Genomic DNA, 27,960 nt, shown 5'->3' on the forward strand with positions numbered 1-27,960 from the left:
GGGCTGTATTTATACGGCCCTGTAACAAAATCGGCCGAAAACCCACCCCGGCAAAGAGCTCGGTCCTGGGCCGGTTTTGGTTCCCAGTCCAGCCCTGACCTCTCCCATCCTCCTCTTGTAGCTTCCGCATGTGCTCGCCCTCCCCAAATTGCTTCTGTGTCCCCCTAGTCCCCTCATGTTACTTTCGCGACCCTCGCACTCCCCTGTGTTGCTTCCAGCCTCCATTTTGATTCCCCCCGTTGTTTACGCACCCCAGTTGCTTTCATACCTTCCTGCCTGCCCACTTAAAAAAAAATGTTTTTCACATTTTGTTTTTAGTTACCAATTCTGCCTGGATCAGTAAAAAAGTTATTAAAAAAAGGGGGTGGGTCGAATCATTTTGAAGCTACGTGAGTGCATGCGTCGTGCTCACACCTATCAAATGGTGCAGGCAGCTGCCTAAAATTTTATTTTGCTTGTTTTACTTTAGCCATTCTGCACGGCATCTGGGATGCTTTGCAGCATGGCTAACAACCATTGGCAAAACCAATTGGTCACAAGTCAAAAGGTCACAAAAGACAGACCTATTGGTTTTGTAAATGTTTGTTACTGTACCTTTCTGTTTAGAACTATGCCTAAAGTGGTGTAACAAAATGGTAATGCTAACCTGAACGTGCAAAGCATATGACAAAGAATATACGTTAAGCCTCTCGTTAAAGGCTGCACAACATGTTTCCCTTTAGTGCAGTGAGTGGGTTTTTTCCTTTAAGGAGAAACCAAACACCCCTTCCATGTTTCTGGAAACAAGAGAAGCGACGACAAGACATGCAGCGCCTAGAGAATGTTGACATTTTCACTATAACATAAGCCCAGCTCTGCAGGGAGCAGACTAATGACTGATGTATACTGTTTCAGTGGAAGACAATAACACACCCACCCCCTGGGGACAGAGCAGCATGCTTCCCCCAGCACAAAGGGGCTTCCAGTCACAAATGCGGCACAGTTGCACGAATTATTTGTCAAGAACACCGCTTCAATAGAGAAAAATCATTGAACGACATTAAGCAACTATAAAGGCGATGACAAACAGCAACACAGAACCTCCTTAAGCTTTACTGCCTTCTAGTGTTTATAGACATCCGTCTCAGGCATACAACTCTTAGAAAAACAAATCCACTATAGTGTTAAAAAAACAACTTTTGACATATATATGTAATACCGTCAACCTAGTGGTGAATTTCATATTTTAATATTTGTGACAGTTATAAGATGCCTTGGGGTATTTCATGGTTTCATTTAAATTTCCAGTGTCTAAATGGTTTTAAGTAACGAAAGAGGGCTTTGAAGTCATAAGATGACACTAGTGCTAAATAAAACAAGAGTCAATAAATAAATACAGAAGTAATGGCATGGATCGGGGTAAGGATGCATTACATTTTGGGTATACAGCTTGGCACTGATTCAGAACCTCAGCTTTCACATAGCCACAATTAGAAGCAAACTGTAGCCACTGAATTCTTTTTCAAAAAACACAAAAATAATGTTATATAAATCGCCATTAAAGGAGAGAAATTCTAGCTCCCACTTTTCTAAACGCCGGAATCCCTCTTGATTGGGCCCAATGTTTGCTGCAATTCATATGCAAGGATACTAAAATGAGTTGTCCCTCTGCAACCAAGTTGGTGGTGGGCAAAAATAAGAATCAAGAAACTTTCACAGAGTTAGTTATTTTTTCGTCACACACATGTTTGCGAGAGAGCATGGGACTATTTTTGCTCTACTGGAAATGTCAGTGGAAAATGAGAAAAAAAATGTCTACCATTTCAATTTTTTTCAGATTTTGGGAAGATTTCAGACACTTTCACCCTGAGCTAGGAGAAGTGATTCAAGAGATTTGTTCCAGATTGGACCTGGTTTGAATAAGGCACAGTTTACACAACTTTTTCTGTGTTTTGAAGTGTTTGTAAATTTCACCTTCTAGTGCACAAGAACAGTTTAAAAATACATTAGCATTCAAATATTGAGCCACGTGGGGCAAGTGTGAAACGAAAAAATCCTTTTGTCAGGCCCTTGTTAGAAACTGCAAGGATGGAGCTCTTTGAAATGAAAATCTCCTGCAGTTAAGTCAACTCCTCAATGTATCCCATTCACACAAGACCAGAAATGACACTTTCACTGGGTGAAAATCAAAGGCAGCGTGGCCCCATTAGCGCTGCTTTCTTGAAAAGATATACACACAATTAAAAATATGTACGACGAGAGAACAAAGCACAACAGCATTCCCAATAAGCCAAGCTTTTTTTGCACAAATCGACCTTTGTTGCCAAACATCTGAGGCATAGACGGCGGAAACCAAAACAAGAGAGACTTTTTAATGAACTGCTAAGCAGTTTTTTTTAACAAAAGGCAGGGCGGGAGACTGCTCGGCTAGGATTCCCACACCCCAGCATGTATGGATTATGTCTTCTCATCTTGGGTAATGGAGACGCTTAGCAGTGGCACACAATCCTCCGCGCGGATCAGGTTCCATTTAAACAAGGAGCAGCACATGAAAAGGAGAAAGAGAGCGCCACCTGCAGGCAAGCTGCGCACGTACAGCCACTTCGGAAAACGCGCAGAGCACACAGTAAACAATATTGCATTTGTAGAGCAGAATACAACCGCCTCGAGGCAAATTACAAAAATTATCAATGTCGTAATAGAAAAGCTCTAAGTACATTTCAGATACTGGTCAAATGCACCTTGACACCGGAGCGCACATGATGCTTTGTGTAGCGAGAGATCACATTTAAGAAAAGTTGAGATGTCAGTCCACAGTAGTGGCGTTTCTTACCCGATGTGATGGGTGCTAGACGGAATATGTCGGACAGCCTGCTGTTCACCCGCTCATAAGGCGACTCCTCCAGTAAGTCATTCCCTGCAGGAAACATACAAAGTCACCTAAGTATATTTGAGCAATCAGAACTTCATCAAGAATATAGGCAGTGATGGGCATATTTATTTGTCTTATGAAGTCCAATTCCTCCCAATGGGCTTACAAAGCACTGTACAGAAAAGAGGTGTGAGAAAACTAGGCAAATCAAACAGATTTTTTTTAAATACAAACCTTTGCCAGGTCATTATAGAGAAAAACATACATCATCATCAGAGGTCGAGGTGCATAAAGAAAAGTATGTGAACTGAGATCCTGAGTGCAATGAGGGCGTGGTCAGTGAGTGTGGGGGTGGGTCAGAGATGCACTAAAAAGAACAGAATATTCTGCAACTATTTTGTTGGTCTGTCACCTAAAGGTAACTTTACATAAAACATAATGCACACACAGATAAATGCAACCTATTTTTACAAGTGGGAAATGCATTTTGCTTGTAAGAAAGCTCAGTTGGTTAATGCGATGACTTCAGATGTCTCTGGGTGTAACCAGGCGGTCACTGATTTGAATCCTGCTCAGCGCACTGGGGAAATAGTGATGCATGTTTACAGTGCTAAGAGGTCCAAGCCTGTGATTGAAAACACTGTGACTATATGTTATTAGATTACAAAAATGTATTACACACTCTGTAAGAAATGTGTCTAAGTGTAAAAAGGATGTGGCAAAAAGTGCAGAAAGATTGTGTTTAAGCATTTACAGTGTTTTCAAAAGTAATATTTTGGTAATACACTGACTGTACCTAGGGCAAATCTTTTTTATAGGTTTTGATTAAAACGACAAATCTCTTTTTCTATCAATTACAGCCAACACTGGTTCCCAAGCAGCCTTTAGATGTGCGGATTCAACAACTGCACACATTGTCTTTGAGGAGCAGGGACCCTGGAGAGAAAGCTGCTGCTTCTTCATTTGCCTCTCCCTTCTCTCACCTCACAATATAGGAGAGCCTTTCAACCTGCGGCAACTGGACCGCTCTGGGACGGTGGCTCTTTAAACAAAAAGTATGGTAGCCGTTGAGCTCAATTTAATAAAGGTTGGGAACGTTGTTCCGCCGTCCCCCTTTCCACTTCGACCTCTGCACACACTATGCATGTGGGTATTGTGCTGTTTGTTAGAGCAGCCATCTGAGGATCTATCGCTGTCTGTCCAGTTTTGTATCCATCGGTCTATATGGCCACCTGTATGTGTATCTGCCCATCTGTTTACCAGTCTCTCTACAGCCCTAGATTTATGTACATAATTATCATTTGTAATGTTATTGCACATACAGCTGTGACTTCAAAACACATAATGAGAGTGATGGTAAACTCATGAACAATGGTGTTGAGGTCCATGAGGCATTGTTACGATTAAGTCGTTTCCTCTTTCTTCCTTTGTCAAACGCTAATCATCTCTTTCTCTTCTCAGTCTATTTATCTTTGCATTGATGTATATATGCGTGTTTGTGTGTGAGTGTATGCAGGGGGTCGAGTCGGAGTACCACGCGGGTGGATGGTGTCCCCCCACTTATTTTACCGGGGGGACACCGTCCCCCCTGCCAAACAGCTGGACTTCACTCTTTGGCCTCTCTGGGGCGAGGAGCTCGGCACCTTTCGTGACGTCACTTCCTGTTGTGACGTCACTTCCGGTGACAGCATCCCCCACTTCTTTTTTTACGACTTGTGCCCTGAATGTATGTATATGTGTGTGTATATATATATATATAAGAATTATATGGGCAGGTGTATGGAATGTAACATGCTATTTATTACCATTGTTGAGTGTGACGAGACTACAGAAAGAGGAAGAGATGAATCACCACAGCTGGGTGGAAGCCATCGAGCGGAGGCAGTGTGCATATCTACGCCACATGGACTTTAACCACCTGGGCTACTTTATTACCTGGCAATGAATAACATGTTTTGTTTTTAATGCTTATTCTCAATGCTGAAAATTAACCAAATGCCCCTGCAGTGCTTTGTGGCCTCTCTTTCAAAGTACTACTTTAAGAAATACTGCAATTATAAAGTCCGCATTTGTAAAGCGCACAATCACCCGTAAGGGTCTCTAGGCGCTGGGGGCCGTCGGGAAGATTAAGCAAGCTATTGCCCAGAGTCACATGGTGCTGGGCTAACCTGCCGCCGGAGCCGGGGATCGAACCGTGGTCCCCAGATTCCAGCGTCAGTCGCCCTGGCCGCGGCGCCACACCTCTTCCCAAGTCGGACAGCTATAGCCAGAGCAGGCAAATTAGTATGTCAACCACTGTAACACACTTCGGCGGGTCTACTCCTCACCTGGTGCATCTATGTTTATTTATTTATTTATTTTGAAAGTTTTATATAGCGCGAACAAGATCTTTGCAGATATCAGAGCGCTTTACAAGGGCATGGGGATAAAAAATACAATGTAATAAAGCGTATATACAGAGTAATATATGAGGTAGTTAGGTACAAGGTGCTAGTTACATAGGTGGGACAAAGGACATGAGGTAGGTCACAGGTGAGGTAGTGTCGGTACACAGTGTATAGACAGACAATTGCGTCAATAGTATAAAGTGCAATAATAAGGAGCATATACTTGCTTAAGCGTGTTTAGAATATTTAGAGTTTAAAGGTGGGTACAGTTGAGGTAGGTGTGAGCAGGGTGTATAGTCCCACAGGTGCGAGAGTATTAGGGGAGTAAGGAACGTTGAGATGGAGAGGGTAAAGTGTGCAAAGTCAACCAGGTGCATCAATAATATAACAATATACATAATCAACCAGGTGCATCAAACATTATAACAAAATACAAAGAGTGAGCGTATACAGTTAAGTAATTCGATAACACGGGTGGCACAGTAGACCAGGGTCGGGAAGGACTTACAAGGCAGATTCATGAGTGATACGGAGCAATAGATCATGTGTATTTTGCCATGAGGATCGCTTTAACTTCCCTCTTAAAGATTGTTTCGGAGGAGATGAGCCTTGTTTCCGGAGGGAGTGAGTTCCAGATCCTGGGTGCCATTCCTGAAAAGGAGCGTTTATAAGTTTTTTCCTTCCGAAATCTTCGAGGTTTCAGCAAAAGATTGTTTGTGCCTCTAGTAGTTCGGGAGCCACCCGAGATTGTCAGCTTTTGAGTGAGATAGGCGGGTGAATTCCGGTGCACAGCCTTGTGTGTCATGCAAGCGATTTTCAGTTGTATTCTGGCTTCAAAAGGTAGCCATTTCAGTGATTTAAAGTCCGGGGAGATATGCAAGTGTTTTTTTGAGCCAGTGACGAGTCTCGCTGCGGCGTTAAGGGACGCTCTTAGGGGTGCCGTTGTAGTTAGGGGGAGCCCGCAGAGGGCGGTGCTACCGTAATCTATGTGCGGGATGACTATAGATTGTACTGCAGTGTTAAACTAGTAACGATGATATCAATAGTTATTAAACAAAATAGTTCACCAATTTATCAGATGTTGGCCATTTGTGCCCACCTCAGGGAAAGCTGTTGTGTTTCAGCCATTTTTGTGAGAATTGTGGTAGCGTTTACCATTCCCACACGGTCTGGTGTAGCATGCAAATCCAAAAGTAAGTAGACACCTATCAGTGAGACCCCCGCTAGTTTAATCATATTAGGCAAGCTGGGAAGAGCCATGTGCTGCCTAATATGTCATGGGACAGCTATGTATGCAAGTGGCTGGCTCTGGTAAATTGGATGATATCCTTCTCAGTGCATAGAGGACATTCACTTTATCTTACACACTATATAAATGTAGAAATTCAGTCTCCAGACATAGGCCCCAAAGGTTTCCAAAAATCTAAACAATGATGAACATTAACTATTCTAATGCATTTTTACCCAGACTTACTACACTTTGAGAATAAACACTCAAGCACATAAAAAGAAGGCAGAAGATGCATAAATCTCACGTCCTATTTACCCATTTCGTCAATAGAAAGGATAGGATTAAACATGTTATGCAATGGTAATTTTTTCATGGTTGTTACTGTTTGTCCCTTTTTCAATGTCTGTGCATTGGCTTCTATGCAAGAGGCACATTTAGGCAGTAGTACAATAATAAGCAATTTAAGAAAAAGCTAGATATGCTTGTCCAGCCTTTCATGAAAAACCTATTATGAAACAAGCAGCAAGCACAATCATATTTGTATTTCTATTATGTTACCTGAATTGTTTTTCTGGTTCATTTTGCATCAGTAATTTGTTTAAATTTCTCACGCATGTGCATATTTCATTCAATCAGTAGATTTTTAGAGTGCTTCCGGACAGCCGTGAGGGTATCCAGGCGCTGGCAGGGTCCAGTTGATTAGTCGAATAACCAGGTCTTCAGGAATTTTTGGAACTCTGGAAGAGATGGGGAGCTCCAGAGATGAAAGGGGAGCTCGTTACTGCTAGGTAGAAGAAGGAGCGACTTCTGCATCTGCTACATCGGATACAGGGGGGTGAGGGTTAGAGAAAGGGAAGTGGACTTGAGGGGTCTGGTGGGCTGATGGAAGTTCAGGCGGTGCTTCAAGTAGGCAGGTCCGCAGTTGTGTAGGGTCCTTTATGTGTGGGTCAGGAGCTTGAACTGGCATCTTTTTTTGTACAGGGAGCCAGTGGAGTTCCCATAGGTAGGTACAACTAGGGAGATGCAGGACGAGACTGGCTGGGAGTTCTCTATCCCTGCATATAGAGCGTTGGCTTAGTCCATTAGGCTGGAGATGAGGGCCTGGGTGAAGATAAGTCTTGAGCTTTGGGGTAGCCATTTGAATATCTCACTAAGCATGCAAAGGATAAAGAAGCAGGAGGAGGAGACAGGTCGGACCTGAGTATTCATGGTTAGCTTGTTGTTCAGTATAATGCCTAGGTTCCTAGCATGATCAGTGGGTGTAGGAGTAGGTCTAAGTTCTGAAGGCCACCAGGATACGCCACATGGGGAGATTTTGTTTCAAAAGATCAGTACCTCTGTCCGGTCTGTGTTGAGCTTCAAGCATTTGCCCTTCGTCAAGTTGGCAATGTCTATCATGTAGCTGTGGAAGTTGGTCATGGTGGTGTCTTTGGAGAGGGAGAGGATGAGTTGTATGTCGGAAGCATAGAATATGATGTTGAAATAAAATGTAATGAAAATGTAACTTTAGGAGCGCTCTACTACCTAAGGGTGTCTAGACACTGTTGAGTTAGTTGCTTTTGACGATGCCAGTCAGAGGTGTCATATAAGTGTTGAAGAGGGAGGGGTTGAGCGAGGATCCTTGGGGTACTCCAAAGATAATTTCCTTGAGTTCGGAGGTGAAGGGTGGGGGAGGTGTACTTTTTGCGTTCTTCTGATAAGGAAAGAGGTGACCCATCTGAGAGTGGCTCCTTGGATGCCTATGTTGTGCAGCCTTTGGGATGAACATGTGGTGGGAGGCCACATTGAACGCTGCCAAGAGATCAAGGAAGAACAGAGCAACAGTCTCTCTTCGGTTGAGTAGACTCAGATGTCATCGGTAGCTGCTATGAGGGCTGTCTCGGAGCTGAGGTTGCGGCAGAATCAGGATTGGGAGGAGTCGAGTAGGAGGTTCCGTTCTTGATGTGAGGAGAGTTGTTGGTTGATGACTTTTTCTAATACTTTGACTGGGAACGGGAGCAAGAAGATCCGTCTGTAGTTTTGAGTTTCCTGGGGTCTGCTGATGATTTCTTTAGTAGGGCGTTGACTTCTGCATGTTTCCAGTTCTTGGTAAAGGTGGCCATGGCACTTGAGGTATTGAATAAGGTGGTGAGTACCTAGCTGATTCTGGCTTCACCCAGGTTGAGGGCATGGGTTGGTTGGAGCCCCTGAGTGGACTGAGGCGGTGTCCCGTGAGGTTGGTGGCCTTAAGCTGGGGTTTTGAGGTTTCTGTAGATGTTGGTGATTTTGTTGTGGAAGACATTTGCAAGGTTGTCCCAGAGTTCCTGTGAGGGGGTAATGTTTGTGCAGTAAGGAATTGGAGAATTCTTTAAAGATGTTGAAAAGTTCTTGCTGTTCATTGAATGTTGTAGTTTAGTATGCTTGCATCTGTTCAATAAACGGCCCAGAGCAAAAGTTGGAAAGATTTTTATAATTAAGAGATATTTGAGTTTTCTTACCACTTCTTCCAATGATTAGCAAACATTGCACTGTTCTGCATACTTTGTAGCCATGACTGTGCTATGATCATACACCAAGAAGTGATTCTCCATCACTTATGGCCTGGTTCACAAGAACACTTTCAATCCCAAACTCTGTGGCATGCGACTAGGCATTGCGGAGGTGCATTCCACTTCACCCAAATCACAAAAAAGTCAACGTGTTCCTGATGGAAATGTGTGGTAATATCCTGTGTGGTAAGTCTCCATGTTATGAAGGTTTTCCACATGCAGGCTTAGGCAAAAATAAAATATAAAATTTATTTTTCAAATGTATTTTTGTGCATGTTAAACATTTTACATTCATTTACTGCCCCTCCTAGGCTGCCCCACAGCCCGTGCAAATTGGAGTTAAGGGGGCATGCTGTGCCACTTAGGCAGTGGCATAACAATAGTGCCTGTGGTGCAGGAGGCAGAGGGGTCGAGCTCGAGGGGGGCCCTCTCCAGTACTGTGCATGGGCGGGCCTGAGAGCAACTGACTAGGTCCAGAGCATGTGGGGGGCCCTCCCTTCACTTTGCAGGGGGGCCTCTCAAGTTGTGTTATGCCACTGCACTCGGGACTAAGTTATACAGTTATAAGGGAGGGAGGACAGAGTGGAAAGGGTATTGCAAATGTTTGTGAAGGCCCACAGTGTTGTAGCTTTGTGTCTGTTAATCTCCTTCGCACTACATGTTCCTAATCACACACAGTCCCCATCGACTCTCAACACCTGGAAGCCAGAAGGCTGTTGCATAACCTGCAGCTGACACTGCAACATGCATAGCAGACGTTTCACCCTTTGCAAATCGCTGGTATGTTGAGAAAACTGGATTTTGACTTTTTTAAACCGAAATTCAGACTTATGCTTCCAAAATGTAGTGTGCATCTGGCCCATCGTGCTGTCAGTGTGCTTGAAACTGTGTAGGTTTGTTGACCAGGGGAATAAAAAGTGGACACATTTCAACATTTAAGGACAGGGTCGAGCTCGGATGGTGCGGGAAGGGCTATGGCGAAGACCCTTGTACATCACACATTTCCAGCTCTTTTGTGAAGTTTTCAAAAACAATGCTAGTATCATGGGCAGCAAACACATAGCGCGCTTAGAGGAGATGTGTTATAATGAGCTTTTTGGGATTCACCTGAAGACCCGAGTTCAAATGATAGCCTACCCCTGTACTGAAAACGTTTATCTTGGGCAAGATTCAATCTCCTGTAATGCAACGGCGCTATGATGTGCCAAAAGTTGGAGCGCTTAGAAACAAACTAAAATTGTGGTCCGTGGAACCAGCACTTCTTGGCGCTAGAACGTGCTCTCGCGTGTCCTGCTGCTCTGCTCTGCCTTTGCTGGCGCGTGCCAAGAGGCCGGGTTTATGGCGTGAGAGGTAAAGTAGTCACCAAGCAGGGGTTTAGTTTAGATGATGAGGTTGGGGAATCTTCCTGATAATGACGTCCCGATAGGCCGGGGGTGTGGGGGGAAGCAGATGTTGCTCCCACCCACCAGGAGCCCTGAGGGCCCAACACTCAGGCGGTAAAAGGCCCCATTGACCGAGGGTCTGAGTGCACTTCGGCGCCGGCCTGTGTTCGCTCACGTGGAGGGCACGTGCTGCGTGACTGACAGGCTCTGAAGGGGGTGGTCTGAGGGGGTACAGACACTCTGTCACATGACATTATAGATTTCTAGAGGAAGGGGTGACGCAAATGAGCACGTTAACCGTGTGGCCAAAGGGCTCACTTGATGCCACGAGGCCTTTCAACGCAGAAATGTTTCCCAGCACAAGGGCCTGTGTGCGTGGGCGCCGCTCAAATGTGTGGGAGAAGAGAAAGGACAAAGAAGCATCGATTGAGTAACTGGGAAGTAAACCTTCCCGTGGGGCTCCTGCGCCCTTAATTGGGTGGGTGGCTGGCTCTGTAAACCGGAGGCGTTTATCAGCACTAGGTGAAGGGGCTCGAAGACAGAGACCTCCTCGAACCGCAACCTCCTGAAAACCCCCGGGTTTCTATCATCACAACTCTGCCTCCTCTGGGTGCTTGCTTCAGCGGCTTGAAGCCAGCCAGTGCGGTGTAAACGCTCCACTGACGAACATATGTAAATAAACAATCGAACCTCACGTTCGACAGCTCGCAGTGGGCGATGCTAAGTTCTGGTGTTTTCAGTTTTAGCAGAAACGAGATGCAACGGCTTCGTAAAGTGGTCTTGGGCAGTCAGTCAGGCTCGGCGTTTCCCCGGTAGGCCAGCGGCGATTAAACTTGGGGTGCGGGGTTGTTGCTGCACCTCCAGAACATATAACAATAATGACTATTAGATGATCAATAAAGGGTCCTTAAAATGTTTCAATTTGTATTTTCAAAGAAGCTCTGCCAACTATCCCACGGCGTTTAATACCAGATGCTGTAGGCATGAACACATACCTCTATTACCTTTAGAGAGGTAACATTATTGCTCAATTCCCCTGCTCTAAGCATTGCTCCAGCACCACTGCAGTGGGGGAGGTGGGCTTCCACAGTCGGGAGACCCGTCGTGACCCAGCTAGGCCCGTTCTAGCCGCGGCCCCCTGCAGTGGGGCTGGTTTCCCCATCATTTTTGCCAGGGCGGTACTAGCTCACTTCTGCAGGCGGTTCCCGACCTCCTGCCCCCACCCAGCTCTCCCCTTTATAACTAATGACCAAGAGGTTTTTTTAGTCGTGTCAATGACAGGCCTGTCTAAAACCTTTCACTTAAGATCACTAGGTATATGGAGGATTTGTTTGTTTTGTTTATTTTCCTTTGAGGAGACTCCTAAAACAGCTCACAGACCCAATGCAACAAAAAGAAAAACAAAATGTCGTCTGGATAGACGCGGGAATTGTCAAACACATCACTTGAGGTAGCTAGCGATGCAGGTTTCTTTTGGAAACATATGTGCGGTTTTCTAGAAAGTGGCCCGAGGTGAGCCAGGCCGGCACTTTTCTAGAGGCTGGCACTTTTCTGTGTGTCATGGCTCTCTGCGGGCTTTTGGGTCGCGACATGGGCTGTCCGTGTCAGGTGTTCACCTCAAGTGTTGCTCCAGATGCCCCTTGGTACACGTGCCACCGCCAGGCTGGCTGAAGTTCACATCACTTGACCCCTCCCCCTTGCTAAAGAGGCGGTTTTACGATGGTACCCCACCTGCTACGATACCGCTATGCCCAATCTGGCCTACAAAAGGTCAGGCAGATGCCCCCCTGGGGTCACGTGAGTTTATTGTGAGCTGCCAGGGGCGGCGGTGGCGGCTGCACCAGCTGTCACTGGGCTGGAGGCGGCGACCCACCCTCCTGCGCAAAAGTGAAGCCCCATGGGTGTTGTGAGGGAGGGTGAAGACCGGGCCTCCTGTTAATGGTGGTGCGGGGGAAATGACCAAACAAGAGCTCACTCCAGCGCATCACCGATTGAAGCAGTGCCCGGGCACACTTGGTTCCTTGTTCGTGAACTGATTGAAATGTTTGAGTGTTGGCTGGAGTATTTTGTCGGGGAGTCGAATTTTAGTAAAGTGGTGAAAAACTAGAACGGATTTGGTCATTTTAGCGGATGTTTTCAAGCAAATCCGCAATTAGCAACACCTTTGCCAAAAGTTGCTCAACTCCCATTAAAAAGGATAAGATGCTTTGGGGTGAAATGATGTCATATCCGAGCCTAGCAAATAAGAGCCAGCGAGTTGTGTGATAGCAACACATGTTGCTCGCTGAGCTACCTCAACCACCACACTGCTGACTCAATCAATGCGTCACATATTTCTATAGGCTACACTGTACATATCTCAGTGGGACTACTCGTTCGGTGCCAACCCCACCCTCGTTTCCTTCATTTGAATATCCCCGTTACAGGCAGTTTTAGCACACAACAGAGACCAGAGGTCTGTATGAACACAAGCAATGCATGAATGGTTGAATGAATAAATGGACGCGCCCTGGCGGAAAGACCTACCCTGCAGGATCTGGTACATGCTCCAGTAGATGCGCAGGCAGTTCTTCTCCTTCTTCATGCCGCGCCGGCAGCGGCAGCTGGATAGCGCCTTCTGCTTCAGCGCCTCGGTGGCGTTGCGGCACTCGTCCTTGGCATCCACCTTGCTGAAGTTGCCCTCCTTGCCTGCCACGCACTGGCGCAGCGTGCGGTACTTGCTGCTGCAGCTCGCCTCGTTCAGGCACTGCTCGCTGGCCCTCACGCAGTCCAGGCGCTCGCCGGCGGCCGGCAGGGCCCTGACCTCCGAGCCGGACAGCAGGACGTCTGTGGGAGAGAGGGAAAGCGCTTACAGAGGGCACAACGACGGCAAGGCGCTCAGCGGCTGAAAGCTATCGGCACAGAGTTCAAAACAAACACAAAGACACAGGGCTCGAGACAAGCAAGCAACAAGCAGTAAAAGTCATCCCAGACACCCACACTTCAAATCCCGGCCCGTGTATCGCACTGATGTGAGGGTTAACCTAGGGACCGAATAGGGCCTGAAGTTTCGAAAGTAGCTGGCAAACTGCGCAGGTATAATGGCCTTGGCAGTCCCTATCTTGTGTGTGATTTCCAGTTGTGGTAGGCAATGTGTGCACTGAAGGGTGGGCAGGTGGGTGGGGGAGAGTCATCCCAACTCCTGCTGGGAGACGAACAGTGCAAAGGAAGGGCCACCGCGGTGGCTGGCAGCAGACTGGAGACTTGGCACAGATTGCACGCGAGGACAGTATGGTGGCACGCGCTTTTATATATAACAGGGGCCGCCGGGCAGCTTTACCTCGGACATGATGAAAACATCGTCGAAACCCTTATTGGTAAGTGACCACCACGCTTCACGGACTGTGTGGGGTGCTGGCTAAATTATGCACTGCAAGTAAGATGCGGACAGACTTCGTACCTCGGCTTATAAAGTGACCACACCACTGGTTTTGGACAGTTTGCTTGCGGTACTCGTGAGCAACCCCCCTCCAACTCCCCCCCCCCCACCCAAAAGAACACATTGGACACGGTGTGTATATTATTGCCCGCTATTAAAGTGGCCTATTGCACAGGGCTGTTCTAAGCAACCCTGCGCATGGTGTGGTGCATGCCAGGACCCTGCACACCTGTGTGAGTCAGTATGCGCCACAAGTGAGCGCCTTTGCCTGAAGGTAGCATGCATAGGCGCTGCAGCTCGATAAAAGGAGGCAGCTGTCATCAGAGTGTCGGGAAACTGGGGTGCGTTTTTAGAGTTCATGCGTTTATTGCGCACAGGGCTCTCCTCCAAGGCTGATGTGGGACACTGCAGGCTGCACATCTAGAACATGCGGGTGCTGGAGCCAGAGGTGCTCAACTTAGATGTGTTACATTTTAAGGCGTTAGAGCACTAGGAGTTTTTTTTTAATCATAGTTGTTGCTGCATGGTCCCTGTGAGCACCAGGCTGGGGGCAAGAGAGGACAATAAGAGCACACAGGGCTTTAAGTGGCATGAAAACGTTGTGGGTGGTCTCTAAAAGGGGCGTGGCATGTGTAATTAGGGGTGTGGCTTAAACATGTAAACATCCTTTTCTGATTCCAATACTGTGCCACCCGACCAGTATTTTAGGTCCTCTGAGTCTTCTGTATTGCATCCTATATATGTAATACAACTTACATACACAAAGTCAGAAGGACTGCTGGTTTTGCCAATGGTTGTTATTTGTTCAAGATAAGTTTTGTTGTAAATTATATTACAAATGTGAGCGACTATGAATTAAACATTATTGGGGCCTGTGGAATGGGTAGTGGCCTTCGAATGTCCAAATCACTCCCATTATGCTCACTCTATGGTACACATGTAGCCCTTGTTATCTCCAGATCTCATGCTGCTGCATATTTTAGACTTCCTTTCCTCTTCTGCACCCTCTTTTCAGTCTCTCCTGAATGCACTTCTGTGCATCGCATCCCTTCACCAGCCCCCACATACACAACGCCCCTTCCCACCTGTGCATTTTCTTTTACTTTCGCCTTGTCAATATTTTGAAACTGTTTACCTCCTTCACACACATATGCACAGAATCACAATTGCAACTGGAATACGAGACCCCTGCCCTGGGCGCTCTTCAGAGAGGCCGAGGATTGGATGCCCATGTATTCGGCAGACTTGTGTGACCCACTGATGCACTGGCAGAAATGTTGACTGTCAGAAACTCGTGCTTCCTTTCAACCCAGCCAGAGCTCTCAGTCTTGGCCCGCTGTAAACACCTATAGAGGGCTGGCTTTGAAGCATGCGCTATACGAGAGTAATGTCCTACATGAACGGTCCTGGAAATAGCTGGCACTCTTTGTGGGTGCATAAAACCTGTGAAAAGCAAACAGGATCTAAACCGCTGACATGGACTGACTTAACAATTTTCACAATAAAATTTTGATAAATCGATCAGTGTTTTTGCCAGTAAAGTTAAGGACATTAATATAGGGCCCGATAGAGGCCCGTTACAATGTCTGTTTTAATTGCAGCTGGTCTGAGACCCCACTCTGCCCACTTTAAGCCCCAGGTACGCAGAGCAACCTCTGGGGCTCCTGGGCCCTCGTGCAAGGAGTGAAACTAGGCCCCAGATGGTATTAAAATACTGGTATATACTCATTATCCCCTGGACCCTGGTGTCACTGCACCTGCTACCCTGATGTGAATTACAGGTCTCCGAGTTCCTCATTCTCTCGTCTTTCCTTCTCGCCTCCCTATCTCCCCCGCCTCTCAGATCCTCCATCCGTGTCATGCTCAACCCCCCCCCCCCTTTCTGTCTCTCACTCTCCTCCTCTCCTTCCTAACTTCTCTCATTATTTCCCCTTCCTTTCCCTTCCCTGCCCACCTTGTCACGGTCTAACCTCTGGGCGGAGGCGACAGGGCGTGGTCGACACATCTGCAGGGAGGGACAGACACAGTGCAACCTCTCGGCGGAGGTGATGAGGGGCAGTGGGGGGGGTCACAGTGTAACCTCTGGGTGGGTGGAGGCGATTAGGGGGGTGGACGACACACCTGGAGACCATGGGTTTGGGGCGAGCTGCACAGAAGGGGTGAACCCGGAGGCAGACACGAGAGGGGGTGACAGAACACGGGACATATTTTGGTGTGTGTTGGGGGGCAGATTCGGGAGGGCGCGCGTCGCAGGCACAGAGGGGCCGGACCTCGGTGAGGTGGTTCCAGGGGATGTATGACGTTACAACGCATACTTTTACCATGCATACCTTTACAACGCGGTATTTACAACGAATACCGTTACAACGCATAGCGCTTAGAGGTGCTGAATAGTGGTAAGTATAATTTTCTATTCCAACTCCAGTCCCCGTGGACACTAGGGAAGGTGTTGGATAGAAAATTAAACGTATTACTTACCCTAGAGCGCCCCCCAGCGCAATGCGTTGTAATGGTATGCGTGGTAATACCTGCGTTGTAATGGTAGTGTGTTGTAAAAATGTCGTTGTAAACGTTGCATACCGGTTCCAGGGGGTGCAGAAATGGGAGGACAGTGGAAGGGGGGGGCGAGGGGTGGCAGCGGGCGCGCTGGGGAGGTACTGCAGCACCCCATCAAACTTGAAATAATTTAGATGGAGGATAAACAATGAAGACGCTACTCGAATGTTTTTCGTCAGCCAGTTACAGTGAGGTGGCGTTACTGCCCAGCACCCCCACTCTAACAATGATTCCAGCGCCACCGGGTAACAGACCTGGTGGTGGACTGGGCGCACGCCGGCAGGAACAGGAAACTGTCATGCACACGATTAGAAACCGGTAACATGGCAACTTATAGGTGTTGTGGTGACATGTTCACGTTTGGGGGGCACGTACAGTTAGTTGTGCACGTGGGGAGCGCAGCAGAAAAAGAGGACATACTGAAATATGTACATGCGTGACAGTGGCATGTACACATGTAGGAAGAGGTGTCCCGCACGGATACAGCAGTGTGGCTGACAGGTACATGTAAAGAGACTGTGCCCTACTCTTATGCAAAGACACTAGACTCTGACGTGTAAATATTTAGGAGCCAGTGGTGTGTGATCTGGTAGCACGGGTGGTGAAAGAAGAAATACGAGGCATTTCCATGCGCACAGGAGATGCAGGTACACGTAGATGTAAAGAATATGTTGATAAATCGGCATGTGTATAGCTGGCAGAGGACAGTACACACAAAGGAGAAGCGGCCTGCACATACATGCACGTGCCCGTTCAGTAGACCTAGGTGAAGGGAGGCTGCATGCAGACACGTGGGGATATGTGAGACAATGACGTGTGCACACACAGGTCAGAGAGTGCCAGCAAGGAGACAGTGACCTGTGCCCAACTATGCCTCTGGGAGATGGTTACCTAGGCACACGAAGCAAAGATAAGTGAGCATCTATAAGAAGGAAACGTATACCTAAGTGTGGCAGGTGTACACATATGACATACGACTCACTAGCATGCACAGACATAGTAGAAAAGGAAGTAGTGGAGTGCCGTGTGCATGCATAGGAACATCTGAAACAGTGACATGCACGCGAACAGGAAATGGTCAGGGGCGTGGCTATGGATGGTGCAGCAGGTGCAGTGGCACCGAGGCACGTAGGTGTTATGGGTCCACCGCTCCCCAATTATATTAGTTTTTAATACCAGAGCAAGGAAGAGGGGATACATTTACTTTTTGTATTATGGGCCATATCAACCCTCTGCGCGACAGAGCGTGTACATATGGGGGACAGTAGCGTATGAACATACAGAAATATAAAAGACGGTACACGTGCGCTCAGGATTAAGTAACATGTCCACATACAGGAGACACTGATATGCGCATGTATAGTGGGAAGTGTGCTCATATAGCGGTTCGCGTAAAGGTGAGGTATACACAGAAGAATATAAGAGGCGCACACATTAGAGCATAGGAAGTGTTGACGTGCACATACAGGAGTGTAGAAGTTAATCACGTGTATGGGAGTATAGGGCGTGGTGACGAGAGCACAGAGAAATACAGTAATCAGGAGCATGTATACACGTAGGAGGCAGTGGTATGTGAACGTGTACGCATGAAAAAAGCAGTCCAACATGCAAAAAGAAGAACGGCGCGCGTACATGGGAGTCTGTGGGTGATAAGACAGGCGACGTGCACACATGCGAAAAGCGACGTGCACATATCGGGAAACAGACAGGAGCACACACGGCTGTCGTGAGCAAAGGAATCTTTTGGGAGTGTTTCAGACAGAATGTAGCGCAGAGCTCCTGGAGGGGGACAGGCTTTGGCACAGACCAAGCACATGTCCCTCGCATGTGCACGCACACAAACACGTCCTTCTAGTGTTTACAGTGCAATGAAATCCATTCACACACATTGCAGGCCAAGTATAAAGTCATAAGAAGTTTTTATGTTTGTCAATGTACCCATGTCAAATCGTTCTCCTTCGTAACTGCTCACCAATCCATCTATCCATTCACCCGTCCCTGCTTTTATCCCCCCCATCTATCTCCCGTGTGTCTGATCTATCTATCTGGTAATCTAATGTGAACCGATTCCACCTAGAGGTCAGTCTCTTCCTAGTGCGCCCCTCTGCAAGGTGCGCCCCTCTGCAAGGCCCACCCATCCATGTCTGCCTCCCCATGCACGGGCCTGTGCCTTCGTGTTACACCTGCGCCGGTGCCTCTAATAGCTTCTCTTTGAATGTTCCCCTCTCGATCGTGCTCTCTGTCTGGGTTTTCCGCTCTCCCGCGCCTCGTCTCTCCCCGCACCCAGCTCTAGGGTCTGTGCGCGGGACGGAGCCGAGAGATGACTGAAGTTTCGCTGCTGCGGGATCCCTGCCTCTGGCTGACATTACATCGCATATGTGTCCCGAAAGGATGCTTCGAGGTGGGATAACAAGGCAGCAGGCGGCTGTCTGTCAGCACTAACTTCACAGGGACCGGCGCGCACCTCAGCCCCCACCGCCCGCCCGCGCGAGCCGCTGCTGTCACTCACCCATCATCAGGGGCAGCAGGAAGACGAGGGAGGCGCGCAGCATCTTGCGGTGTGTCCCGGGGTGTCCCGCCACAGCACACAAAAAAAAGCCAAGTGAATTAAAACCAGCAGCCAGATGTCCGGGAGCAATCCTGCCAGGGGTGCGAGCTCAGATCCATGGGGTGGGCAGAGAGTGGGGTCCCGGCGCCAGCTCTGCCCGCTCTGCAGGTCCCTGTGCCCGGAGGCACTCCCGATCCAATGCCAGAAAGCCTCCTCCGGGAGACGCAGGTCGAGGTGTGCGGTGTTTGGGGGCCCGGTCCTGCTGGCGAGGGAGCCCTGGTCCGCTCTTCCCGCGCGCTGCTGAAGAGTGACTCCCAGCTCCTGGCAGAGACTCACTCCCAGCTCCTTCTCCTCTGTGCCTGGTGGAGAGTGAACCCCGCTTCCGTCCTGCGCTGCAGGCTGGTAGAGAGTAAGTAACCTCAGTCCCTAACGTTCCCTGGAGCCTGCTGGGGAGGAAGACCCGGTCCTGCCCTGCTCCAGTGCAGTGTGGCAGAGACTGGTCTTAGCTCCTGTCCTGCTCCGTCTGCAGCCTGGTGGAGAGTGATATTAGTGCCCTTCTGTGGATCCAGCATGGGGGGGGATTCGGGTCCTGCGCTGTTCCGTCAGCAGCCCGGTAGAGAGTGAATCCTCCTGTCCTCCACTACAGCCAGGTGGAGAGTGATTTCAGTGAGTGTGCTTCCCTGTATCCCGCGTGGGTCCTGTCCAGCCTGGTGGAGAGTGCTCTCAGCTCCTATCCTCCACTGCAGCCTGCCCAGCTCTCCTCCACAGGCTCCGAAGAGCGTTCTTCAAGTCCTGCCCGCCTACTTTGTAGCCTTGTCCATTCCTGGGTTGGTGGATCTCTGTGCTCTGTCCTGTTCCGCCTACAGCTGGTGGAGAGTGATCCAAGCCCCTGTCCTGCACTCAGTTCCTCGCATGCAATACAGTCCGTAGGACAGTGATCACTGCCCAGGTACCTGCCCTGCTCGACCGCTGCCTGGTGGAGAGTAATCTTCGCCCCTACTCTGTATCCCGCAGGAGAGTGAGCTCTGCCCGTGCCCTGTCCTGCTCCGCCTGCAGTCTGGTGGACAGTGATCTCAGATCGCGCTCAGTCCTGCTCGGTCTGCGAGAGAGTGATCCAGCCCCTGTCCCGCTGCGCATCCGGCGGAGAGTGCTCGCGGGTCCCGCTGCTGCGCCCTCAGCCCACAGCCAGGAGAGAAGAAACCTGCACTCCGCGCTGCCCTACCCCCACCCTCTCCCCCTGTGAGAGCCAGAGCTGCCGCTGCCCACCGCAGCCCCCAGGGCCATGCCGCCCCGCCCCTCAGCAGATGGGGTGACCCGGGCCAGCAGCCTCCCTGGCAGGGAGGAGCACACAAGGGGTCTCCCTAGATTCACGGGGGTCTCCAGCTCCAAAGCTGAGATTTCTCCAGAGTATTTCAAAACAATATTCAACAATCCCAGTAGATTCGTCTTTTCGGCGTTCAGTGGTGATGCCAGGGACGCGTAATTAAGAAGCATTGAGGGGGGGGGGGGGGGGGGGCAGCTATTGGTCCACAAAGTGTGTGCGCCGCGATCCGAACAAAGCAGGCGCAGATACAAGCAAAGTGAGCCATCAGCTGAACTAAATGTCTGCACAAAAAAGCTCAGCGTGGCACCAGCTGAACTAAATGCCTACAATAAAATGAAAGTGAGCCACCAACAGAACCAATTGCCTGAAGAACAGGAGGCCGGCAGGGCTGGGGAATGGTTGACACAATATGTACAAGTGTACATCAAATACGAATCACTAAGTAAACTCACTTCGAGCTTATGCTACCAGGCTAATGCACCGATAGTCTAATACATTGTGCACATAGTGTTGTTTCTTAAAGGAGTATTGTTAAAAAAAAATCATAACCCTTATCCGATTGTTCTTTTCTTGGCTAATAAAACAGTTTGGGCAGGGAGCTTTCTCTGCGTCTTGGGATTTGTAGTCCTCGTCATCTAATTACTAATGTGGACAACAGATCCCAGAATGCAAAGAACGAATCCTGGAGTTGAGGAGCTACACGCCCGTGCACCTGGGAAACGCGAGAGATCGGAAGTTACGAGGGGAGGCTTTCCTCTATTTTGTGAATGGCAGTTGAAGAGGTCGTTGTTACGAAAGGTGTGGGTTGTTGTACTAGTAACTAGAGTCTTGGTGCCTCACCAGAGAAAAATCGAGTTTTCTTTATTGAGCTGTGAAATTTCAGAGCGCCTGTTGCCGATAATTGATATGGCATCTCTTAAACTGATCTTAATCTGCGATTGCCCCCTCTCAGTAGGGTGGACATATTCATATTCGGCGCCCCTCATCAGAGGATGCATGCTTACTGGCAGACACATCTTATTAGAAAATTAGAATGAATATTTTCATATTGAGTCGGGAGATACGGGTTGAATTATAGTACGAGTGACACGCCCCCTTCGTTAGTGTGTTTGTGCTCTTGTCAGCGCGAGGCGCCTCTTGTTAGGGTGCATGAGCGCATTTCACAGAGTAGAGTGTATGCTTTTCTGCAAATGAGTGACTGGGGAGTATGCACGTGTTTCCTTAAGCGCAACACCTCTCCTGAGATTGCACGTGCTTCCTCCCGTCCACCAGCAGCACACACCTTAGAGTCTATGCTACTGGCAGCTCAAATCCGAGCCTATGCTTTCCTTTCAATGACAAGAACCTCTGAGAGTTGCTGTATTCCTGGAAGTGACTGGCACCTTTCATGAGTGTGTCTCACTGTTCCCGGCAGTGGCAGCCTCATCCCTCATCAGGACCTAATTGTTCCTCTGAGTTTTTTTGTTGTTGCATATATAGCGCGAACTCCACCCAAAGGTATTGGAGCGCTTTACATGAGCACAGTATTTACATTACACATTCAGTCACGGGGAGATTAAGCGATTTAGGATGTGGTCGCGACGAAGCTCGAACCCTGGTTTCCAGCACCAAAGTATGCAGTCCAGCCGACGGACTCCATCCTCTCCCCTCTGTTAGGGACCGCCTATTAGATTTAAGTGTATACGTTCTTAGCCCTGACTGACACCTCTCGTGCGACTGGGCGCCCCTCTCACGTGCCCAGTCACGTCCTCCCCGTCCGTTCTTTTCTGCTCTCGGCCGCTCGTGGGAGTTTGCCGAGCAGCCCCTTCTAGGGGCGTACACATACCCCAAGCCACAGCGTCGCACTCGCCGGAGGTCCCCTGGCTTCTCAGAACCCATTAAGCCAAGGCCCATAGATATCTGGGACCTATTGGGCACGCGGGGGCCCTTCTCCACATTCTGGGAGGGGCATCATTTTGCGATTCGCCAGAGCCCTCTTTCTCAAAAGCTTTGGTCTCCGCGCCGGTGCTCTGATCTCGTGAGGTGCTGCGTGGGACTGTGGCTCGCGCTTCCCGGAGCCCCTCCCGTGCACCTGTCCTCCTCTCTGAGCACCTTTACCTGGCGCCGGAGAGACTGCGTCAGGGGCGGGGCCGGAGCTGCTGATTCCCCTTCTCTGGGACCGGCTGGACTGGGCCTGGGTGCTGCTCTGCAGCGCCTCCTGGGAGAGCGCGCGCGGCCTCTTTCCGGCACACTCTCGCAGCTGTGGTTGCAGCACTTCTCTCTTTGCTTTCATTGTATGTTCTTTTCATTTCTCGTTTGCCTGCGCTGCGCTCTTTCTTCACCAGACACGAGCTGTGTTTTCCTTCCCTTGCTACCACAAACTAAAGCGTTCGCTCACTTGTGCCGGCCCTCGGCACTCACCGGGTGAACTTAGAGGGACACAAACCCACAACCGAAAGGCTCCGTGTCCAAGTGTTAGCCCGCCCCCTACTGGTAAGGAGTTTCCATGGCCGCTTTGGTGGCGGTATATGTGAAAATGTACAACGCCGCCCCGACGCTCCCGGGCGGCGGATGGCCATTTATCCTCAAACAAAACTTTTGGAAATGAGAGCATTTTGCACTTCCCCACACAATACCGCTAACAATTTGGACAAAAATCAGTTTCGAATGTATTCAATAGGCTTCTTTCTCAAATTACATACAGCATCTTTATTCCCTTACACTTTCGACTTCCTTTTATTTTCCCTTCATATTCTTTACACGTGGAGCCCCAATCCTATGTATATATTACAGATTTGCTGGCACACGGTGAGGTGTTATTTTTCTAAGATAACAATTTTTACAATTAATCTGGGAAGAAAATGCATTCGTGTGTTGCTTTATATGACGAGACACTTTTGATTGCCCGAGTAGGAGGGAGTCTCAAGAGAAGCTCTGTACACATTCTGTCAAACTAGCAAAATCTTTATGGTGTCAGTTGAGATGAACATTCAGCTACATCTCTATGTGGATAGGCACGCACTGGGAAAGGTTAGAAGAATTAAAAATTTGCAAACATACGTGACAAGAATTTTCAATTCTATTAAGGACATGGAGGCGAGGATTATGCTGTCTCATTTCTTTACTAAGAAATACTCAGCAGCCAATCACAATGAAGAAAATGTAACAAAAAACTACATATCCCATGAATACTCTGGTGACCATAGAGTATGTATAGTATAAAAGGGACCATAGAGAATATGCCATCCTCTTTCATTGTCCATAGGCAAACAGTTCAAGGTAAGAAAGTCTCATATCCAGACTAAAAACCTGAAGGAAGGAACACCAACATGAAGAAAACAGTCCACTGGCAAAAGCAGAAGCAATGGTCGCAGTAGCTGAAGACACTCTGTGACAAACAACGACCAACATCCCCCTTACCTGGCCTATAGGCACCCCCCCTACACCACAAACCCAGGAGAAACATTGGGGTAGAAAGTGGAGCTCCCTATCGCCCCTTAAATGGGAACAAGTCCTCTCTAAAAATCCACCTCTAAAAACGAGCAACTCCAATATGGCAGCCCTCAACTTTGACAATTGGATCTCTGAGACTCTTGACCAAGTTCTTCCGAAAAGCTATCGGCAAGCTATAAAAAGACCTAAAGTGGCTCCTTGGTATTCTCCCTCTCTTAGAACTTTGAAACAAGGATGCCGCAAAGCGGAGAGAGCCTGGAGGAAAGATCGCTCTCAGATGGAGGGTTCAGAGTACAGGGCCACAATTAGGCACTATAAAAATCAAATAAAAATCGCCCAAGCAGAGTTTTATGGCACTAAAATCACTCAGGCAGTGAATGCTCCCAGAGAAATGTTTAAGATCGTAAAATCTCTAATTTCTCCCCCCCCGGAGCTCCCAGCTGCGGATGGTGCGCAGGCTCGTTGTGATAATCTTGCCACTTTTTTCTCTCAAAAAATCCAAACAATATACTCCCTGTTTCCAACAGGGGGGAATGACCTGGGTCTGACTTCTATGTCAGATTTCGACCTACCTCTGTCCTGCTCACTGGCCACCCTTCCCCTCCTGGATCTTGTTTCTTTGGATACATTGGTCCACAAAGTTACCTCTGGATCCCCGAACGACCCGGCCCCCCCACAGACCCTAGTTAAAGTGATGGACACTATTGGCCCGCACATTTTAGACGTCCTTAACATCTCCATCTCCTCCAACTCTGTCCCAGCCCCATGGAAGTGTGCGATGGTCAGGGCCCTGTTAAAGAAACCAAATCTGGATCACAATGACCTGTCCAATTTCCGTCCAATATCGTTACTCCCTTGGATGAGTAAATTGGTGGAAAGACATGTCAACAAGGTCTTGGTGGACTATCTGGAGTCTAACAGCCTTCTGCGTGTTTCTCAGACGGGGTTCCGTCCTCAGCATGGTACTGAGACGGCCCTTCTGGCAGTAACGGAGGCAGCCAGAGCCATTATGGACCAGGGAGGAAAAACAGCCATTATTTTGCTCGATCTAAGTGCCGCGTTCGACACAGTTAACCATGCCACACTATTACATCGTCTGAAGAACATGGGTGTGTCGGGCGCGGCCCTTGCGTGGCTGACCTCCTTCCTGGATGAGCGATCCTTTCGGGTGTTTGAGGGTGAGGGGGTTTCATCTAAGCATCCACTTAGGTGTGGTGTGCCTCAGGGTTCTTCCCTGAGCCCCACCCTTTTTAACATTTATATGCAGCCTCTAGAAGGGATAGTCCACCCGTTCGGTGTACGTATTATTACATACGCTGACGACACCCAACTGGTGGTCTCCCTGGACCACGCGGAGGGCTCCTCTAACAATCTAGGCCCCTGTCTGGAGGCTGTTGCTAAGTGGATGCACTCTTCCCACCTCAAGCTTAATGGGGAGAAAACCGAGATCATGTTATTGGGCAATTCTCCTCTGACCAACTTAATTTCCATCTGGCCCTCATGTCTCGGTGTCCCCCCTCCCCCTAAGCCCCTGATAAAAAGCTTGGGAATTTGGCTCGACACAGCACTGGACTTTTCAGCTCAAGCCAGCAAAACTGCCTCCACCTGCGTTGGGCTGATGAAAATGCTCCGCAAAGTGCTCCCTTTGCTCCCAATCCAGGCGAGGAGGGTCATGGTGCAGGCCCTTGTACTCTCCCGCTTGGACTATGGGAATGTGCTATATCTGGGAGCCCCTGCGGCAGTGGTCAACAGGCTCCAGGTCACCCAAAACTGTGCCGCACGATTGCTGTATAACATCCCGCGCTGGCAGTCCGCCAGGAAGGCGCTAAAAGATCTCCACTGGCTCCCGGTGGCTGCCCGAGCACAGTTTAAAGCCATGTGTATTTTACACAAATCTCTTCATCGAACAGGCCCGGCCATTCTACATCCTCTAGTATCACCCTACATCCCCTCCAGAGCCCTTCGCTCTGGAACACTGCATCTGGCAACTTCGTCCAGAGTCAAGAGGGCCAGATGGGGCGGCCGCTCTTTCAGCCATACAGCGTCAAGGCTCTGGAACTCCCTGCCTGTGACCTTGAGAGAAGACAGTAACTTACAATCCTTCAGGAAGGCCTTAAAGACCCACCTGTTTGCAAAAGCGTACTAACTACCCGTAGGTCCGACACAGTAATCAGTCTAAAGCGCTGCGAGGCCTCCGGGTAGTTATGCGCTATAGAAATGTAATTTTTCATTTCATTTCATTTCAAGAAGGACCAAACAGTCGAAAACTTTATTTTTAATCAGAACCTGAAAGGAAAATCCGAGTCGTAATACACCATACCCAACATAATTGAAAAAAAACAAAGACAACAAGGGAGGGTAACAGTGCAAGAATCATCATAAAACGATGCATTAGTCAATGATATAAAACAGACATGATAAATGCAGGCATAAAATGCGGGTGGGATAATCCTCGCCTCCGTGTCCTTAATAGAATTGAAAATTCTTGTCACATATGTTTGCAAATTTTTAATTCTATGGCAGGACAGGAGGCTCCGATTATGCTTGTTCAAAGCTGAGCCACCACAACAGAAGCAATATCCACAATAGGTTTAAAGTAGAACATTTTAAACACGGACATTTTTAATTCTATGGCAGGACAGGAGGCTCCGATTATGCTTGTTCAAAGCTGAGCCACCACAACAGAAGCAATATTCACAATAGGTTTAAAGTAGAACATATTAAACACGGAGTCAGAAGACCAATCAGCGGCCTTCATGAGATCATGCAGACTCACATCCAACAGAAAACGCTTTAGAAGCCATAGCCCCCCGTGCGGAATGGGCACCAAAAATGGAAACCTCAATGCCGGCCTCCGACATGAGCCAACGCACCCAGCGTGCCAATGTAGCAGGCGTCACAGGCTTAAAGGGCTTCTGTAAAGCAATCAACAATTGACCAGTTAAATCCTGTCTGAAAGGAGCGGTACTCACCTCATAATCCTTAATGCATTGATCGACACACAACTGCAGATTTTGTGGAAGAGAGGGATATGACACAGACGATGTATTGCATTTGGTGTGTCTGGAAATGGAAAAGGTAACACCTTCCGTAGAGAAAGTCCGACCAGCAAGGTCCAAAGCCCAAACGTCAGCGACACGTTTGCAAGACACCAAACACAGCAACATTGTCAATTTTGCTGAAAGATGTTTACGAGATAACAAAGAGTTGGAAGGCCAAAACTCCAGAAAACGCAAAACAATGGAAACGTCCCAAAGAGCGACATACTTCGGGCAAGGCGGTTTTACCAGCCGTATACCTCTAAGTAATTTTGAAATTAAAGGGTGCTCCCCAGCGGGTTTCCCCTCAACAGAAATGTGGCCCGCAGAAATTGCAGAACGAAAAGTATTGACCGTCCTATAAGCCAAACCTGATGAAGCAAGTGAGGCCAGAAAATTAACAATCAAAGCAATATCCACTGAAGCGGGATCCACATCCTGTTATGAACACCAATCACACCGTTGTTTCCAAGCTGAAGCATAACATTTGTGTGTGTTGGGGGCCCAAGCTTCACTGATAAATCGCACAGCGTCTCCAGAAAGGCCTGCGACTTGCCAATGTCCCCCGAAATCCGTCACGCAACCAGAAGGAGCTGACCCGACTGAACCAGAGGGTGCGGATTGAGTAGAGGGTCCAGCAACAAATTCCACTTCTGGGGAAGAAGGAGCGGCTTCGAACAACTCATCTCCAGAAGATCCGGGAACCTAGCCTGAGCCCTCCAAAGAGGAGTGATCAGAATGAGCTCTGACTGGAAATGCTTCGTGCGAGCCAGGACCCTGGGAATCATCGCGAACGGAGGAAACGCATAACACAGATGGTGAGGCCAAACCCGAAGAAATGCATCCGTGGCCAGAGCCTCCGGATCCGGACGCCAACTGAAAAACTGGGGTATCTGAGCATTGAGGCAAGAAGCAAACCGATCTATCTGACACCGACCCCAAATCCGGGACAGAGTCCGGAATACCCTGGGGTGAAGCCTCCAGTCGCTTAAGTCCATCAGATGTTGAGAATTCCAATCGGTAATCTGATTGTCGCGACCCGGGAGATATTCTGCAATAACAGTGATCTTCCGTTGAAGACAAAAATGCCAAAAATCTTTTGCAATCTCCGCTAGAAGTCTTGACCTTGTCCCTCCTAGTTTGTTGACATACCGAACCGCAGAGATATTGTCCATGCGGAGGAGTATGCAACAGTTCGTCATGTGAGGTGCAAGGCAACGGATCGCGAAAGAGCCCGCCAGAAGCTCCAAGCAATTTATATGGAG

The 27,960-nt window shown here is 48.6% G+C and overlaps 1 protein-coding gene across 3 annotated transcripts in view; it reads right to left on the reverse strand.

Annotated features, from left to right (window-relative positions):
* GFRA1 (GDNF family receptor alpha 1) overlaps positions 1-20,466 on the reverse strand; it is a 396,539-nt gene extending 376,073 nt beyond the window's left edge. The window contains exons 1-3 of one of the 3 annotated variants that reach the window (XM_078643889.1): positions 18,863-20,466; positions 12,906-13,205; positions 2,813-2,896 (exon numbers count right to left, since the gene is read on the reverse strand). In XM_078643889.1, the coding sequence (XP_078500015.1) occupies positions 2,813-2,896; positions 12,906-13,205; positions 18,863-18,905 (427 nt within the window). In that variant the 5' untranslated portion in view covers positions 18,906-20,466. The remainder of the gene's footprint in view (positions 1-2,812; positions 2,897-12,905; positions 13,206-18,862) is intronic. The other 2 variants (XM_078643890.1, XM_078643891.1) reach the window with 2 other exon arrangements.
* Positions 20,467-27,960: the final 7,494 nt, after the last annotated feature.

Source organism: Lissotriton helveticus, chromosome 5_1, assembly GCF_964261635.1.
Source record: "Lissotriton helveticus chromosome 5_1, aLisHel1.1, whole genome shotgun sequence".
Lineage (NCBI taxonomy): Eukaryota > Metazoa > Chordata > Amphibia > Caudata > Salamandridae > Lissotriton > Lissotriton helveticus.